We start from the raw sequence: 20,256 nt of genomic DNA, 5'->3' as shown, positions 1-20,256 counted from the left end.
TTTTTATGCGTTTGTATGCGTTTTTAGTGCGTTTTTACCGCGTTTGCGTTTTTTTCCATTAGGTGGCCCCTCACACTAACCCAAACCATGACTTTACTAACCCTAACCCTGACCCTAACCCTAACCCTGACCCTAACCCTAACCCTGACCCTAACCCTTAACCAAATCATACTTAACCCTAACCCAAACCCTAAACCCTAACTAACCCTAACCCTGACCCTAACCCTAACCCTGACCCTAACCCTAACCCTGACCCTAACCCTTAACAAAACCATACTTAACCCTAACCCTAACCCTGACCCTAACCCTTAACCAAACCATACTTAACCCTAATCCTGACCCTAACCCTGACCCTAACCCTTAACAAAACCATACTTAACCCTGACCCTAACCCTGACCCTAACCCTAACCCTGACCCTAACCCTTAACCAAACCATACTTAACCCTAACCCTGACCCTAACCCTGACCCTAACCCTTAACCAAACCATACTTAACCCTGACCCAAACCCCAACCCTGACCCTGACCCTAACCCTAACCCTAAACCCCCTTAACTAACCCTAACTCTAACCCAAACCCCTAAATTCCATGGTTAAAAAAAAAAAAACGCATATGCAAAAAAACGCATACATGAGCATGCCAGTGCGCACATATGCGCATCCATAGGCTATAATGGCCATTTTTAGCGCAAAACGTGCGCATATGTGCGCATGCGCTTTTTTGCAGGGCCAAAAAATGCAACATGCTGCGTCTGGAAAATACAAACGCACACCCCAAAAAACGCAGCGCATGAAAATCGCATACATGCGCTTACAAGCGCGCAGGTATGCGCACCCATGTTAAATATAGGGGAAAAAACGCATGCGCACAAAAAACGCAGCGCTAAAAAACGCAAATGTGAAACCAGCCTTACAAAACGCTTAGCGGCTAAAAACGCAGCATGCTTATTATTTTCCGCATAGCTGCACGTTTTTAGCCATTTCCTATGTTCCCAGAAACCGCGCGGAAAAAAACACATCAAAAACGCGTGGTTTTTGAGGAAAAATCGTGCAAAAAACACGCGGAAATAAAACGCGTGGTTTCTGGGAAGGAGTCCGGTTTTCTAAGCGTTTAAAACCGCTGACGTGGGCACATAGCCTAAGTGTGAATCATTTTTGCAGGATCTGGTTTATCAGCTTCATCAGTAACCTGTAGACACTTGGCGGGAGCCCTGAGAATTGGCTCCTCCTAACTTCCAGCATCCATGTCTCTTCTTTTGATTAGTCGTCCTGTTGCTACATCACTTGTGTATCACGGTGCAATGATGACGTTGTGTAACAAGGGCACGGGAGGAGGGATTGTGGTGGCCTGGTTAATTACAGGCACAGTCCACTGGGCAGATAGTCAGCAACCTTTTCCCCCCGGCCCCCTCTACATAAATGGACAGGACCGACGCGGTTGTCCCCACGGATTACCTTCTCTGTTCTGGTCACAGCAGTCCAGGCAATTAATACTCCAGAAAGGCAGCTGTTCTCAAACTGGGAAAATAACTTAATAAACAGATATGGAGCAGCATAACAGAAGAATACAGCACTGGATTCCTGATCTTTCCCCATGCTCTGCAGGTACACCCACAGCAGCCGTGGCAGCCATAAGTAGACACAGTGGTCAACGCGCAGGAGTCCTGGGCCCTTGGCACCCCTCCAGTAAGGGCCCTTCCAGATTTCTGGGGCCCGTGTTGTGATCTTCAGGCCTTTGATCCTTGAGACCCCTCAAGTCCCTGGGGTCCTTTGAGTCTGGGGCAACAGACCTCTCCCGTCCAGGGGGTCTGGCACCATCTGACAATCACGTCTGCCCTGGCCAGAGTCCCAGGCAGTTGTGGAAGCAGCAGCTTCCTCTCTACTTGTGAATGCAAGTCCAGGCTCCCTACTGCTGCTGGGCCAGCCCATCAGTTTAACTATTTCTGTCCCTGACTCTATAATAATGACACATATAGGAACATTATACACTTAAAGGGAAACATTACAATACAAATACAGCATATACATTACATTAAGACCAGACAAATAGCCCAACATAATACATTACATCACAGTACATAAAGTGCACAGGAGACATACGGAAGGAGGAGCGAGCACAACTGAGGGGACCGGCCACCTCCTTACAGTTGCGCCAGGCTAGCTAATCAAATGAAGAGCGGTGGATGCCGAGTGAGAGGAGCTGGTTCTCAGGGCACTAGTCCAGCATCCACAGATTCCTGATGTGGCCAATGGTTCTGGTGCTGTGAATCGATTAACATGAACTCTAGTAGCAGGAAACCACCATATTGCACATTAATGTGTTAACAATCTGTGAAAGCAGAAAACACCTCCTGACGTATCAACTCATATTTCCTGTTTTTTATTTTTGCTTTATGTCCTTCTCTATTAGATGACTACATCTTGAGAATAGATCTTTGGGACTTTGAAGGGCAAAGGAGATATGCTGATTATAAAAGCTTCAGAGTTGGAGATGAAGAGGTAATGGACGAGCCTACTGAGAAGCCTGTGCACCCATGAGCCAGGTTCACACATTGAAAATCCTGCTTACATAATAAATCCCAAGACTTCAAATTTTCTCTACTAGAGTGCATTATTTTCAATCCATAAAATACCCTGTATGCAATTTTTGTCCATTCTTTAAATTCTACATTTTTCCTGCTTCATCCTTGATCAGAATGTATTAGAGGCAGAGACCCTGATTCCAGTACCGTTTCACTTACTGGGCTTCTTGTCATTTTGATAAAATCACTGTTACTGTATCTTCTGCAGTTCTATTAGTCCTCTTGATGAAGAGCTCCTGCTATGAAATCCTCAATATTCATAACCTTCCTCCAGAGCTCATCAATGAGATGACTATTACAGCTGTTCCTCAATGAAAAATGTGATTTTATGAACGTTAAAGCATGGGGCCCTGTAAGTAACAGACACAGAGTCATGGAGATGGAATCATGATCTCTGTCCTTATTTTATGTTGCCTTAAGATTGGTAGCATAGAATTGGTGACAGATTAACTTTAGTGACACAAGTACAGCTAAAAATCTACATCTAAAAACTGCAATCAGTTTCCTGTGGTTCTAAAGGGCCTGTCACGCTAAGCGATATCGCTAGCAATATCGCTGTAACGTCACTAGTTTTTGTGACGCAAGAGCGATATTGCTAGCGATATCGCTATGTCTGATACTTACCTCCGACCGGCTCCCCCGCTGATTATCACTGATCGCGCGAGAACGTCCTGGACCATTTCTCGTCGTCAGCTTCCTGCTGGGCTTCCTGTGGCGCCGACGAGCGATGTGTGGACGCGGGCGGGAGGACGTCAGGATCACCGCGTCTGACAGGTAAGTAGCGGCCCCCGACCCCTGCTATGTCGCTGGTGAGATCTGCCTGTGTGGCAGCTCACTAGCGACCACTTAGTGATGCACCAGTGATCCATATCGTTGTCGGGATCGCTGGTGCATCGCTACGTGTGAATTGTGTTCAAATGAGCACATTTTAAAAAAAATCAAATTATCCATATTCCAACTGTATTATCACCAGTATGACATCAGTTTTTATACATCAGCAGTAAAAATAAATTACAAGACTAAATACAGTAAAAAATGGATAGAATTGAGCACTTATGGACTTGAACAGGAGTCATCAAGAAAATGGAAGAGACTGATGCATAACATGATTTTTTTTTTCACTTTTTAACCTAAACAGTCCTTAAAGGCCCCATCACACACCGAGATCGCCAGCGAGATCGCTGATTTTGTGACGCCACAGCGATCTCGCCAGCGACATCGTTGTGTGTGACATGTATCCACGACCGGCCCCCCTGCCGGGTATCGCTGATCTTGCTCGAACATCCTGGGCCATTTTTTGATTGTTGGTCTCCCGCTGGCCAGTGCGCATCGCTGCGTGTGGCAGCAGGAGAGCAACGATCAGCGACGCTGGGAGCTGGTTTCCAATGTAAACAGCTGGTATCTAAGAGCAGCTGTTTACATTGGATACTAGCTTGCTCGCTGGCCCTGATCGCTGGTGGGTCTGTCTATGTGACAGCTCACCAGCGATAAGCTAACTATGTCCCAGCGATCCCATCCACGTCGGATCATTGGTGGGATCGCTGGGACATTGATACGTGTAACGGGGCCTTAACTGTCCTAATTATTTCAGTGTATACAAAAAATACAATGTTGAATCACAACAACAAGAGGAGATTATCCACAATGAGAAAGAAATCAGTTACCAGGAAACATCACTTTGTTCAGTATCACACAATGTGCCTAAAGGGGCCTTTACACATAGCGATATCGCTAGCAATATTGCTAAAGCGTCACCGATTTTGTGACGCAGCAGCGATATTGCTAGCGATATCGCTACGTGTGATACTTACCTCCGACCGGCTCCCCCGCTGGTTATCGGTGATCGCGTGAGATCGGCCCAGTCCATTTCTCGGCGGCGGCTTCCTGCTGGGGTTCCTGCTGGCGCCGACGAGCGACACGTGGACGCGGGTGGAGGATATCATCATTGCCGCTTCTGAAAGGTAAGTAACAACCGCTGCTGCGTCGCTACATCGCTAGTGAGATCTGCCTGTTTGGCAGTTCACTAGCGACCACTTAGCGATGCACCAGCGATCCTGACCGCGTCATATCGCTGGTCGGGATCGCTAGTGCATCGCTAAGTGTGACAGTACCTTTAGAGTGCTCCACTACCACCAAGTTGGATTACAATATCTTTAGGATCTATCCCATCACATTTCTTACATGGTACCTTAAATTGGTTCTACAAAAGTAATACGTTTCCCAGACATGTATGCAAATAGTGGTAATGTAAGGAGGTAGCGGGGAATCTCACGTGCCTCCTCTCCCCTGGACGCTGTTCGCACGATTACATGCGGAACCTCATTATTCTTTAATGTGAAATGTAATGTTTATGTACTGTGATGTTATGTATCTGCCATGTATTTTGTATATGTTTAGGATTAGGGATAGAAGTTAGCATACAGTAATAGCGGGGTTAGAATAGAGGGGAGCACATTAGAGAATAGGATAGATAATAGTGTCAGTTTAGGCACAGGCAGGAAGGGGTTAAGCAAATGAGAGGTGTCACAGAGCAGGGCAGCACAGAGCAGGGAGGTATAGGACAGGTACTTCCTGATTAGAATGAGAAGCCCGGGCAGCCTGCCCAGGGTAGGTTATATGAGAAGTAGTGGAGCAGACAGTGGCAGGCTGTGGGGACAAGTCTGCTATGGCAGTAAGGGGCCCCAAGTAGAGAACAGTGCAGTCATGCACCAGCTCAACAGGACCATCCCCAAGAAGCATCCGGGGTCTAAGACCGGGGAAGGAGCAGCTGACATGGCGTTGCCGGCACCTTTTCCAATTGGAACGGGGCGAGGGGCTGACAGGGAGGTGGTGACGTGGAAGGCACAGATGGGACATGGACTGTCTAAAGAGATTGCTCAGATGGCAGGGAAAAGTAAGGCATGGACAGAACAGAGTCTGACTAGCGGTACTGTCATGAATGCTGGGAGGAAAGAAGGAGAGATTACAGAAGGAACAGAGTCTGCCCGGAAGGCAGGGAAAGTACAGGATACGTGGCTCTGTATGAATTGTGCTGCCAAGTTGATGAGTGCCTTTTTGATGAGTAAAGTTGAACTGCTGGAAAAAGACTGTGACTCCGGAGTGTTTTGTGGAACTAGGAAATCAGGAACCCGGAGTGACAGAACTGGAAGAAACCCTGAAAGTAACCGTGAGTGTTCTGCTGCACGTGCAGCAAAGAGGGCATTAGATTTCATCTGTGGGGCGCCAGAGTGTGGGAACACTACAGCTCATTGCCACGACTACCACCCTGGCTGCCTTACAGTAAAAAAAAAAAGATTGGCAAGACCACTTCTATAGTCTGTGGCTGCCAGACCAGAGCACTTCAAATCTCCTCCTACTTATGCCTCTTCTCATTAGTAGGCCCTACACAAGGTCGTTACATTGCAGTGCGAGGCACGCACGGCGTCACAGTGGGCTTCTAGTCAGAAGAAGAACCAGGGATGCCACATTCATTTAGTTCGCATAGCTATGGTCTGAAGGCCATGAACTATCAATGTAACCGCAGGGCCAAGATGTTGTGATTCCTTTTGCTAATTACAGTGTCATAGGTCACATTTACTAGGGTGCAAGCGCATATATTCATTAAATTATTGAAGAATTTAAAGGGAACTTGTTAATTTGGAAATGCTTTCCAATATACTGGCATCATAATATAGAGCAGGAGGAGCCGAGCAGATTGGTATATAGTTTTGTAGGAAAAAGATTGAGTATAACTTTTATAAATTGAATTCACAGCTCATACTGAGTTGAGCAGTCCAGTGGTGGTCTCATCCAATGATGGACAACCCTCCCAAAATTGGTGTATGTATAAAGATAGTGTTCAGTTACAGAGTAGGACCGCCTATTGGACTCCTGAGCCCTGAATAAGCAGAGTTCTAAATAAATGATGATTCTACTGAATCTTCTCTTACAAGCCTTTACATCAATCTGCTCAACTCCTCTTCTGGCAGATCAGAATCTATGTTGAGTGTAACACGTTCCCTTTCATTTTCACCAACCCTAACTCTCTTTTCACCAACCCTAGAGCGCCTACCAGATAAGTTGTGGGGAGTACTCGGGGACGGCTGGAGACTCTCTGACAGGAGGCTTTAACCCAGAAGTTCAGTGGTGGGCAAACCACAATGGTATGAAGTTCAGTACATGGGATCGGGACAACGACAACTACGAAGAGAATTGTGCGGTGGAGGATAAAGGTGGATGGTGGTATAACAGGTAACATCTGCACACTAACAAAAAGGAGCTTTAATCAATAAGAAATGTACGGCACAATTAAGTAATAACTAGATGTAGGCCCGATGCTATCACATCGGGAGGGCGGTAATGTCATGATGGAGACAGGCTTTGCAGCGTTAAGAATCTCTCCCCCCATGTGCTCACCCACCTATCCACTCTCTTTCCCCATGTACTAACCTCTCCCGTCTGTGCTCTCTTCTTTGACCTGTCTATCCCATGTGCTATCCCCCTTGTCCACTGTGTCTCTCCTTCCTGTGCTGTGTTCTCTTCTCATGTGCTGTCTCGTTTCAGCTGTCTCCCCCCTGTGCTCTGTCTCTCTCACCCCTGTGTCTGACTGTGTACAGAACATACCATAGCTCCTGGGCAGGGGAGGAAGCAAAAGGCAATACTGACATTACAGCAGGATACATTTTGTGAGGTAAAATATTGTTTAAAAACAGTCAGTGAAATATTTTACCTCACAAAATGAATCCTCTGTGATCCCCTGCTGTAATGTCAGTATTGTCTTTTGCTTCCTCCCCTGCCCAGGAGATGTGGTATGCTCCGTACATGGTCAGACACAGACAATTTTTAAAATGAACTTTCGTTTGTGGGAAAACCCCTTTAATGTGACCAGCTTCCTCTGCCTGTAGAGACGTTGTGCATCTGCCGCCGAGATCAGCTGAATGATTCATTGCACCCGCGCGGAATTCGCGCAGGGGCAGTGCGATGGTGTTCCGCTGGTGGTACCGTGCAAGAGGCTGCGTGAGTGTGTTAATGTGTGCGTGTCAGTGTGACTGCGAGTGTGTGTGTGTGGTGCGTACGGTGTATAGAGTGTGTGTGTGGTGCGACGGTGTTCCGCTGGTGGTACCGCGCAATAGGTTGTTACCAGCAGCAGTTTCCATATTGAGACACCCATCACTTGGATAAATAAGGAAAAGCAACAGCATCCGGTCTAGGTGAAAAATCGTATCAAAAATGTATTCTGCCAGTACAAAATACAACGTTTCGGCCATATTGTGGCCTTTTTCAAGTATAACATAACAGCACATATGGTGGGCTTTTATAGTGTGGCACAGCCAATCACCATTTAGGTAACACCCATCACAAAAAATTCATACATAAAATACATATAAATACATCCATCAGATACATATATATTCAATAACACAGTTTATCTAGTCATTATCAGTAATGGTCATAATCATATTAGAAATATTGCAAAAACATTTCATACGTAAACAACCATCCCCAAATCAGCCCACCAATAATCGTCATGCATCAATATATCGGTGGAGGATTCTAGCCGTAAGCGAACTAAAGGGCCTATGAGACGTGTTTGTTCATTTGGGTCCATGAGCCTTTGAATCTGCATCTACTCCTCCGTTGTGCTGTCGGCTGCTCTTAGGACATCCAAGTGATGGGTAACAAATATGGCGGTTGGTGAACTTCCCCCCGCTTGGAATTCTGGGATACGGTGACATCTGGACAGAACAGGAAATTAAAACATTACAAGGCAATTATATAAATAGATTCTACCTTCTATATCAATGTCAGGGATTGTGCCACCAGGAAAGACAGCCTAAGAGGGCCGGAGATGTGTATAGCACCACCTCTACGCACAGTCTCATTTTATAGGCTATGTTTTATTGCTAGGAGTTACAGACCTTGTCCTTGGTTTACAACCCTAAATTGCTTCTTCAGGCTGTATGAAATATCTATTTTTAATTCTCTATAGGTTCAGTGCAGTTATGGGATTATATGTTCCTACATGTTAAAGTGTAATTCAATTTATATGACATAGAAAAGTCTCACTGAACTAAAACAACTTAATTAGAAAAAGACTTGGTCCGCACATCCAAATAATAGACACAAGATTCTTGGTTAGCATTTGATGAGAATGTATAAGCCCACTGCCATGTCACGTAGAATCTCTTAGTGGATTCCTAACCTGCCAGATGTAGCGCTGTGTGAAGGACACGATTGCTGGGACACTACGCCAGCAGGGGGAGCAACCCAAGTGCTCCACACCGCCCATCCTGTCAGGCTAAGCCTCCTCGGCTCTGGGTCACAAAACCTCATCCAAGCAACACAGCGAAAAATGACCAATACTCAGCAACAACAACAAAGGAAATCATCTTAAAAAGGCACTTTCCGTGTGGTCTCAGTGTAGTTATAGGATTATATGTTCCTGCATGTTAAACGTTGTTTCACTATCATCCTTGTGCCCTTCTGCATTGTGTTCAAATCTTCTCGAAAACATGGAACTACCTCATACGTTTCTATATTCAACAGAAAGGTCCCGATTCATCATTTGCAGGTTTTTTAAGTCTTTTTTTTCTTGTTTTTTTTTTAAGTTGATGGATTTTGCACCAAATTCATCAAAACAGACGCAGTCTTACAACCCATTAAAATGTTGCATGCTAATCTTTAACTGCATGTAAGAAGAAAATCAGATTTTCCATCTCACCAGGGTGCCAGAGTACAAATCTGTGTTCTGTCCTCACTAAATGAGCCGGGCTCATGTAGCTATACAGGCAGATAAACTGCTATACCAGGGTCCAATAAGGAGACTGTGGTTGAGTCTGTGCTTTTATTGAACGTAATAGTATATTGACCCGGTGAAACTGTAAACAATCATAAGGCATACAATCAGTGCATGATACAGCAAAACTACATATTACACATGTTATACATCGTGCGTGAAGGTTTACAAACTAGTAACTGACCCAGGGGTACGACTGACTAAGCTAGGCTAACATTAGAGAAGAAATTGACTATTGAAAGCATAAATGCATACCAGCAATGCAATTGCAAGGGGACTGTAATGGAGGTGTCTCTTCTTGAGTGCAGGGTGAAGGAAATGGAGGCTGAGCTACGACAGTGCATTGCAAAGAGGGAGCAGAATCACACACAAGAAATAGAAAACAGAAAATAAGACTGTAAACATGACTCTGGCCACTAGAGGGAGCCAAAACACTATAGACAAAGATAGATTATTATGCTTCTCAATATGCAAGTTTTATATGTTCATACTAATGAATAACCTGCGGCATTATGCAAAACAAATAATCAGAGATAACAAATTAGATATTGGAGACAGAACACTCCCCTTCTGGCATCAATGGATGTCACTATCCCTTTCTTCTGAAGGCAACAGTAGGACCAGTTCAGATACCGGTCTGAAAAATGTCTTAGGTTCATTCCTTTGGTCATCCTTAGTTCAAATTTGCGAAAGTTGTCGTCCTTGCTCGGCAATGTTGTGCTAACTGGACCAAGTGGCCACTGGTTCTGGTGAATTTGGCAGTCTTTTACAAGAATGAGGTAACCTATGTTCAGATTAGGCCTAGTATTTCTTTCGTTTTACTTCTCTTTCAGGTTATATTGGGGGCTAATCTACAGCATTACAGAATACTGAAGATAAGCCTCTGATGGCGGTGGCCGCATCTTATATACCAAAAAATAGGTTATAGATTCCCTTTAAAGCACTGATGAAGCTTGACATGTCAAGGAACTCGATGACCTATATGTGGACGGCTCTGATTGACATGCTGGTGAACATGACTGCCCAACGTTTACTATTGGAAAGTTGCTGAAAGACCCGGTCTGCAGGGCGCAAAGGACAGGATTCTATTGACGCAAAAAAATTTTCATTTAATAAAGAAACAGTTGGAATTTAAGAGTTCACAACGCGTTTCAACGGAATAGATCCGTCTTCCTCAGGTGGCATTGCAACGTTTACTATTGGCTTGGCCGCCTCTCATATGTCGTGTAACAACTGACCAAGGCCCAAACATATCGAGACCAACGCTGGTAAAAAGAGGGTCTGGGCTGAGTCTGTCTGCTGGTAGGTCAGGTTGATAAAAAAACTTTGCCTGTGGCTGAACTTACAAAAGATTTTCCTGGTTTCATCCACTTACACATGCTACAGCCACCACATCTGTAGAAACTACATGGTCTTCTATTAAGCTACGTCCCTTTGGCTACCGGCTTCTTGTTGTGACTGTGTACCAATAGATCCTTCAGAGATCTCCCTTTCCTAAAGGTGATGTTAGGAAGTTCCCCAATAATCTCCTTTAAATCTGGATCTAGCCTAAGGATATCCCAATGTCAGTTGAGAACTTCTCTAACCGCCTGATGTTGCTGATCAAAGGTGCCTATGATCCTTATCACCTCTGCAGAATCCTTATTCTCATGCTTCTGTAAAAGCTGTTGCTTGTTACCCCCTTTTGCAAAATCAAAAGCAGTTTCCACGACATGTCTCAGGTAGCCCTTCTCCCTGAATCTGTTATACATGTCCCCTGCTTGACTATAAAATAGATCATCCCTCAAGCAGTTCCTCCTCAATCTAAGGAACTGACCCTTAGGGATCTCTCTCTTAAGGGAAATAGGATTATGACTTTGCCAATGCAGAAGACTATTTGTACTAGTCAGCTTACGGAAGATGCTGGTGGAAATGTCCCCATGTGGTTCTTTTCTAATTTTCACATCCAAGAATACTATCTCATCTCTGTGGATCTCTGAAGTGAACCCCAGGCCACTTCATTATTATTCAACTCTTTTATGAAGTCATCAAACTGATCTTTACTGCCCGTCCAGATGACAAAAACGTCGTCGATAAATCTATACCATATGGATATCAGATCTTGCCACCATCTCGACTCACCCCCAAGCTCTATCGTCTCCTCCCACCAGACCAGGAACAGATTTGCATACGATGGGGCACAAGGACTCCCCAGCGCAGTGCCCCTGAGCTGGTGGTAGTGTTTGCCATCAAAGGTGAAGGTAGGTCAGCCATCTTGAGTCGAACCATGGAGCTTACGACAGGTAATGCACTTGAAGATGACACTACTGAGTTTCTTTGCACCAACAATCCACAGGCCAGCAGTTCTGATGGCTCCTTCTGTAAATAGTCTTCCTTGGTGCTTGACCAGATTGTGGTAGTGTTGTGATAGTGTTGTACGATTTAAGTAGGCAACATGACATTTTCCAGGGAGTATTTGAGGGAATTTCTCCACAAACTCCATTTTAGCGTCTTTGAGTCGGCCTCCTATTCTCAGCAGGCCGCTGTTGTTGATGAATGGGTCGAGTTTTCTCAATACGCTGCTCGCCGGTATTGGAACTTTGGAAATAAGACATTGGATTTCTGCAAAATAGGTTTCTCTTTGAATAGTGAGGATGATGTGGTTTCTAGAGAATTCTAAGTCAGAGGTATTTTTACAAAGATGCCAACCTTTACATTTTTCTGTTTCACAAGTTCTGGTGGCCCTAAACAAGCAAGCTATATAGGTCAGGCAGGTAATGGCTCGAACAAGTGACTTCCAACTTGAGAATTTGTCAAGCCTGCAAGATCCAAGCTGAATAGCAGAGTTCATTGTATGAAGTGTAGACACCTGCGGGCTGATTTCAGCATCCAAGTCGTCTCCTACTAGTTTAAAGGTGTCTGGAAAACGTTCCTCAGTGTACAATAGTTTTGGTCCTGAGAGCCATGTTGTGCTTTCCAGATGACTTGCGTCAACTGCTCTAGTTGCGTGATATGCGGGATTCTGGTCCGTGGATATGTAATGCCACTGTTTCGGATGAACTGATCTCCTAATTCGTAGCACTCTGTTATTTACATAAACGTAGAATAGCCTAATTTTGCTGTGGATATATCCTAGGACTACTTTGCTGTCTGAGTAGAACTTGGCCTGTGTCAGGTGGATATCCTTCTCAAATGCGATGGAATCCGCTAACTCAATGGCTAAGACTGCGGCACAAAGCTCTAACCTGGGTATAGTGTGCTCTGGTTGTGGTGCAAGTTTGACCTTCCCCATAATGAACCCAATGTGGTTCTGACATTTGGAGTCTATAGTTTTGAAGTAGACAACAGCGGCAATTGCTTTGACAGAAGCATCTGCAAATACGTACAGACTTTGGCTGCGTTGCATTGGTGCGGGGTCTGATCCCATTCTCTGAGACCGTTACATAGGTCCTGAGATGGGAATGCCTCCATGAGTTCTTGGCTGTTTGAGGCTATTTTGTGAAGCCTGAGGTTCGAGCATGCAAGCATCTCTTGGGCTAACCTGAGAAGACTCATGGTAGTCTCATTTGAAAGCATGACTTTCAGACATTTGTCAACATAAAAGTCTTTTCCTATGAATTGTCTGACATCTGTTCCGTATTCTGTTTCTCCTGCTTGAGCTGACCTTTTGAGTCCTGTGAGAATCATGTGGGAATAGTGGATGAGGGCAGGTATATCTCGCCCAGATTCCTTTCCTATGTGGCCTAGTCTGGTCAGTATCGCACCTGCTTGCTAATGAATAATGGGAGGTGGATATAAAAGGATGCAAGGTGGTTGTGTGTGTCTCAGCCTGGGAACACAGAGAGCCTGTCTGTGTGAGAGACACACGTGAGTGGAAGCAGTGCCCACTGCAACTGTTGTTTGGCTGGACGGGAGAAGCCCGCCAGTTGGTAGTTAGGTTGTCCTTTGTTTAGTTAGTGCCGAACAGGCAAGGATTTGTTTTATGTTTTATTTCCTTTTTGCATTGCTTTCACCGTTAATAAACCTGACTCAGGGTCAGTTACACCCAAATCCCAGCTCTGCGCCTGAGTTTCATACTGAACGCACGTGACCTTTGACCCCAGCAAAGGCGAACCCGGAGTGTTTTATCACATTGTGGTGGAGAATGCGGGCATCACGTTGCAAGCATGAGCATGGAGGACGTGGTGAAAGCGCTGGTACAGTCCACCACCGTCCAGCAAGAAGCTAATCGGGTCATGATGGCCCAGCTGAAGGAGTTGGTGGACATGACAGTTACCGATCGTTCGCTTCTCCAGCAGGTGGCGCAGCGCTTGGCAAGCTTACCTGAGCTTAACCTGGAAGCCGAGTCGAGAGTGATTCACGTGAGTCGGTACTGGCAGAAGATGACGACCGAAGATGACGTCGAGGCATACCTGACCACGTTTGAACGGACGGCGGTGCGAGAAAAATGGCCGAAGGCAAGATGGGCCGGCCTGATTGCCCCGTTTCTTTCCGGTGAGGCCCAAAAGGCTTATTATGACTTAGAGCCTGAAGCTGCGCAGGACTTTGACAAACTGAAAGCCGAGATCTTGGCACGGCTGGGAGTGACGACCGCTGTCCGTGCACAGAGAGTGCATCAATGGACTTATCAGCCGGATAAACCACCGCGGTCACAGATGTTCGACCTGATCCACGTGACGAAGAAGTGGCTACAACCCGAGGGGCTGACAGCGCCAGAGATAATCCAGAGAGTCGTCATGGACAAGTACCTGAGAGCTCTACCGCCAGCCCTGAGGAAGTGGGTAAGCCATGGAAATCCTACGACGGCAGATCAACTGGTGGATCTGGTTGAACGTTACTCCGTGGCGGAAGGACTCTGAGACGACGCTACCCCACCTCGTTCTTCATCATCTCCACGTGGAACCGGTAAGACTGTTCCAGGGAGTAGGGGAGATGGAAAAATCCCTAAGACAGTGGGGGAGGAAAACGGGACTGCCCGCACTGCGAGGCCGAGAGTAACGAACTATGGTCTAAGCAAGGGGCCCGTTAGGTGTTTCCGCTGCCAAGAGATGGGACATATTGCTGTGAACTGTCCGGTCACTACTGAACCCATGCAGTGCGACGTCACAGACTCTAAAAACCGCATGTCTATGGTTGCACGGGTAGTGAGTGTGAATGCCGGTCAAAAGGATGTGGAAAAACACTTGTGTGATTTAACTGTTGATGGCAAAAATGTGGTGGCATTGTTAGACTCGGGAAGTGTGGTGACTCTGGTGAAGGCCAGTCTGGTGTCAGCCCCGACTGGACCATCAGACAAATTTTCTGTAACGTGTGTGCATGGAGACACCTGTTCGTACCTCACCACGGTCATATGCATTACTACTTCCTATGGGTCTGTGCAACATAAAGTGGGACTCGTCCCGGCGTTATTGCATGATGTTATCCTGGGCCGGGATTTTCCCCACTTCTGGCAATTGTGGGAGAATCAGTTGATACCCCAGGGTAATAGTGTACATGATTCTTCTCCCAGGGCACATGTGGGTCCCGAACCCCTGGAAGAGGTCTCCCCGGAAGACTCTGGGGAAGAGTCTGCGGGAAATGACCTGCCGTTCCCGTTTTCAGTCATGGCGGGTGATACGGAGGAGACCGGGGAAGAGGAGGAGGCCGACAGCCGTCCACCTCCCCGTTTGCCGGATTTAGAAGTTCAGAAAGATGACTTCCAAAGTGAGCAAATAAAGGATCCTACCCTTTCTCAGGCTAGGACAAATGTAAAAGTGATAAATGGGGTACCCGTAGAACCTGGCTCTAGGCTGGCATATCCTTACATGGTTCTGGAGAATGATTTACTCTATCAGATAGAGAAAAAGGGGAAGATACGGTGCAACTATTAGTCGTGCCAAAACTCTACCGGCGGCAGGTGCTGGACCTGGCCCACGGACATGTGATGGGAGGTCACCTGGGAGTCCAGAAAACCACCGAAAGGATATTACACTGTTTTGTTTGGCCAGGCATGCATCACGATATTCGTGTATATTGCGAGTCTTGTCCTGACTGCCAAGCCTCTGCACCTAAGCCCCGGTTCTGTAGCCCTTTGGTACCCCTACCTATTATTGAAGTCCCGTTTGAGAGGATTGGGATGGATTTAGTTGGGCCCCTTCCACGGTCTGCACGTGGACACCAACATATCCTGGTCATGTTGGATTATGCCATTCGTTACCCGGAGGCCATCCCTTTGCGTAACACGGCCACCAAGACGATTGCCAAGGAGCTGGTGCATGTGTTTAGTCGGGTCGGTATACCAAAACAGATACTCACCAACCAGGGGACCCCCTTTATGTCCAGGATAATGAAGGAGCTCTGCCGATTGTTACAAATCGAACCGTTACGCACATCCGTGTATCACCCTCAAACAGACGGGTTGGTTGAACGGTTCAATAAAACTCTGAAGCAGATGCTGAGAAAGGTGATAGACAAGGATGGGAAGAACTGGGACTATTTACTTCCGTATTTGCTTTTTGCCATCAGGGAAGTACCCCAGTCTTCCATGGGATTCTCGCCTTTCGAGTTATTGTACGCCCGACGTCCTGGCGGACTGTTAGACGTTGCAAAAGAAACCTGGGAGGGTCAGGTCACTCCATTTAAAACAGTGATAGATCACGTCACACAAATGCAGGACCGTATTGCGGCTGTTATGCCTATCGTCAAAGAACACATGATACAGGCTCAAGGAGCCCAAAAAAGAATCTATGATAGGGGCGCCAAGATCCGTACGTTTGCACCCGGAGATAGGGTGTTGATCCTGGTCCCCACGGTGGACAGTAAGTTCCTGGCAAAGTGGCAGGGCCCCTTTGAGATCAAGGAAAGAGTTGGTGAAGTAAACTACAAAGTATACCAGGCAGGTAAATGGAAACCTGAACAGATTTATCATGTAAATCTGATAAAGCCCTGGAAGGATCGGTCTGCCTTGTCAGCGGAGCTGGCCCGTCCTGTCTGCTCGCATACCGTACCAGAGGTACGGGTTGCAGAGACTCTCTCGGAGCGGCAAAAGACTGAGGTCAGGCAGTTTCTACTTCACAACCAAAAGTTTTTCTCAGAAAAACCCGGGCAGACTATGCTAATGAAACATGACATCGTAACGGAACCTTTGTCACAGTTCACGTAAAGCCCTACCGAATCCCGGAAGCGCGCCGTGAAGCCGTTTCCCGAGAAGTGAAGGCAATGTTAGAGTTAGGAGTCATTGAGGAATCGCACAGTGCGTGGTCCAGCCCGATTGTGCTAATTCCTAAACTGGACGGCACCATCCGGTTCTGCAATGACTTCAGGAAACTGAATGCGGTCTCAAAATTTGATGCCTATCCTATGCCCCGGGTCGACGAGTTAATAGATCGGTTAGGAAAAGCCCGGTATATTACGACCCTAGATCTAACAAAAGGGTGTTGGCAGATCCCTCTGGCTGAGGCTGCCAGAGAAAAGACGGCATTTGCTACGCGGAAGGTTTATTTCAGTATGTGTATATGCCGTTTGGACTGCACGGGGCACCGGCGACCTTCCAGAGACTGATGGATCGAGTCTTGAGGCCACATAGGCGGTACGCTTCGGCCTATTTGGATGACATTGTCATTTACAGCTTGGACTGGGAGACTCATCTCCAGAAAGTACAAGCTGTGATTGACGACCTGTGGGAGGCAGGTCTAACCGCGAACCCCAAGAAATGTCACATCGCGCTAGAAGAAGCCCGGTATTTGGGGTATGTAATTGGGAGGGGTGTTGTTAAACCCCAGGTTGATAAGATTCAGTCGGTTCAGGACTGGCCACAACCTGTCAACAAGAAGCAGGTGCAAGCCTTCCTGGGGATCGCCGGCTATTATCGCCGGTTCATACCCAATTTTGCAGCCATCGCTACCCCCCTGACGGATCTTACAAAAGGGAAAGACTCCGTCATGATTAAATGGAGTTTAGCGGCTGAAGAAGCCTTCCATAGCCTAAAACGTGCACTTTGCTCTCAGCCCGTACTGGTGACTCTGGACTTCTGCAGCAAGTTTGTGGTACAAACGGATGCCTCTGATACCGGTATCGGGGCCGTACTCTCACAAGTGAGGGACGGAGTGGAACACCCAGTCCTCTATCTCAGCAGGAAGCTGAATAAACACGAGCAAAGGTATGCAGTCGTAGAAAAAGAGTGCCTCGCCATTAAGTGGGCTCTAGAGGCCCTCAAATATTACCTGGTGGGCCGAAAGTTCAGGCTGATCACTGACCATGCCCCTCTCAAGTGGATGCACTTGAACAAGGAACGGAATAGCCGGGTGACCCGGTGGTTCCTTGCCCTGCAGGCCTACACTTTTACGGTGGAGCACCGCCCAGGGGTACAGATGGGGAATGCAGATGCCCTGTCCCGAGTGCACTGTTTGGCGGGTGTCATAGCTCGACCAGAGTGGTCTGAGCAGAGGGGGGGGATATGTGAGAATCATGTGGGAATAGTGGATGAGGGCAGGTATATCTCGCCCAGATTCCTTTCCTATGTGGCCTAGTCTGGTCAGTATCGCACCTGCTTGCTAATGAATAATGGGAGGTGGATATAAAAGGATGCAAGGTGGTTGTGTGAGTGTCTCAGCCTGGGAACACAGAGAGCCTGTCTGTGTGAGAGACACACGTGAGTGGAAGCAGTGCCCACTGCAACTGTTGTTTGGCTGGACGGGAGAAGCCCGCCAGTTGGTAGTTAGGTTGTCCTTTGTTTAGTTAGTGCCGGACAGGCAAGGATTTGTTTTATGTTTTATTTCCTTTTTGCATTGCTTTCACCGTTAATAAACCTGACTCAGGGTCAGTTACACCCGAATCCCAGCTCTGCGCCTGAGTTTCATACTGAACGCACGTGACCTTTGACCCCAGCAAAGGCGAACCCGGAGTGTTTTATCACAGTCCGTAAATGGCGACTGCAGGTGAAGGACTGTTGCCAAAGATATGCCCTCTCATGCGATACTCTGTGATTTCTGTAGTAGGATCCCAGAAGAATCTTAGAAAGTTCCTGTCTCTCTCTCTCACAAGGAAACAATGTAACATTTGCTGGATGTGGATCGCCCGCCAGGGCAGTGGGGTACTCGGTACTGGGCCCGTTATCTCAGAGGGAAGTGTCACAGTAGCAGTGACCCGGTTCGTGGCCCTGGGCGTCCATGTAAAAGGGGTTGAGCGTGGCTGATTAAAGTTTATAAGTGGATGATACGTGACACCACCTGTGATGCTCGGCAATGAAGGGGTTAAGCCGACGCTGCAGGCAGATCCTCTGGGACAGATGGTATAAGGCAGCAAGATGTAATAGCTCCCCACAGGTAGAGCTGTAGTCCCAGGGTAGTAATGATAGGTGTTGAGGAAGAGGGTGCAGTGTTAGGCACAGAGATGTAGCAGAGCTGAAGGGGTTGCAGGAAGAAGGCAATGACACAACAGGGTGCAGTTTCTTTTACCTTTACTTTGCTTTGCAAGTGCAGTCCAGGATCCAGATTACAGATGGAACAGGAGTTGGCCAGCCTGGAAGCAATTTAGGAATCTCTCTATGCAGATGGGTTGTGTAGTCTCCTTTCTAGCGCTTATCTGAGGTACATGCATATTGTGAGCTCATTTTCTCGTTCACCTTTGATGTCCGATGAACTCCCTCTGCTGGTGAAAGGAGGTGGTGAAACTGATTTGGATGGGAGAAACCTGTCATCTGAACAGGTGGATTGCGATTGGACATCCGGAATCTCTGAGTGGATATAAGGCTGCCGACGCCCTGTAAGGTTGCTGGTGATTTCTCTGCTCTGAGCTCTGGCCTCCAGTTCAGTTCCTGTCTTCTGAAAGCTAAGTTTTGCTCTGTTATTGTTCCATGAGATTTTGTCTGATTTGCTTAGTGCTTTTGTGTTAAGCCAGCCCCGGCTGGGGCTCTGCTGAATTTCCATTTTTGTCCCTGATCGGTTAAATCTCTTTTGCTCTGTCTTCAGAATATATCGGAGTGCTGATATAGGGATTTTGAAGTCTAGTGACTTCAGGGCCGTTTTTCTTATCAGACGTGTTGGGACATTTTTGGTAGGGTTTTTGCGGATTGCAGCTAGCATCTTTTCTGTCCTTTCCTATCTAGTTAGTTGGGCCCCATCGTTTGCTCTGCCTGTCTTTCTGTCTGTGTTTGTGTTTTCATCTGTTTTCACTGACAATACATGTTGGGGGCTGTCTATTGCATTGGGGTCTGCTCTGGGGCAGTTTAGATTTCCCCTTTCTTTCTTTAGGCTTATTTAGCTCTCCGGCTGTGAGGAGGTGTCTAGGATCACCATAGGAACACTCCACAGCTACTGTTAGTTGTGTGAATAGGATCAGGGGTCTGCAATCCGTTTGCTACCAACCTCTCCAGTTTTCTGGACTTAGCTTGCATTTTTGTTTTTTCCTCCTCCGGTGAATCATTCATAACACATGCAGCACTGAGTTACACTGAAGTTCCTCTTGCTTGCTCTCTTTTAGAACCCCCTCGTATGGCAGACAGCTGTAGCCTCCTTCTTCTGGATCACACGCTGCTGTTGTGCCTCCGAGTCTTATGTGGGAACAGAGCATTTACAGCTTCCTATTCCTCCGGTTTCTGCTGCAGGAACATCAGTATCCATACAACCTCGGAGACCAGACTCCGGACCATGCGCCACGCTAGAAGTGAGCCTGAACTCTGCTCAATCCTCCAGCTCTTCTTCTCCCGTCCACACACTTCGCCCTCCTCACACAAACTAACTAAACTTCCCCTTCCTGGCCCCCAGAGAGCCGCTCTTCCCCCAGTTTTGGTTCAGAGCTCCCTCTGATGGCCTGGAGTGGGAACTGTGCTGTGTGTTGTATTTACCTGACAGAGAGATGCTTTATTGCTTCCAAGCATGACATCACACTCTTAGGGAGGAAGGTAATTCCACTGTGGCGACCATACTCCTGGGGGCGCCACAGAT

At 47.0% G+C, this 20,256-nt stretch overlaps 1 protein-coding gene across 8 annotated transcripts in view; it reads left to right on the top strand.

The window, feature by feature from the left end:
- Positions 1–20,256, top strand: part of FGL1 (fibrinogen like 1) — a 170,934-nt gene that overhangs the window by 132,860 nt on the left and 17,818 nt on the right. For all 8 annotated transcript variants that reach the window (XM_073583647.1, XM_073583646.1, XM_073583651.1 and 5 more), the window contains 2 exons: positions 2,409–2,497; positions 6,623–6,810. In XM_073583647.1, the coding sequence (XP_073439748.1) occupies positions 2,409–2,497; positions 6,623–6,810 (277 nt within the window). The remainder of the gene's footprint in view (positions 1–2,408; positions 2,498–6,622; positions 6,811–20,256) is intronic.

Source organism: Dendrobates tinctorius, unplaced genomic scaffold (assembly GCF_039654945.1).
Source record: "Dendrobates tinctorius isolate UK_male_01 unplaced genomic scaffold, ASM3965494v1 ptg000079l, whole genome shotgun sequence".
NCBI classification, from domain to species: Eukaryota; Metazoa; Chordata; class Amphibia; order Anura; family Dendrobatidae; genus Dendrobates; species Dendrobates tinctorius.
Note: the sequence above shows the minus strand (reverse complement) of the source record. Positions and strands in the feature narration are given on the sequence as shown.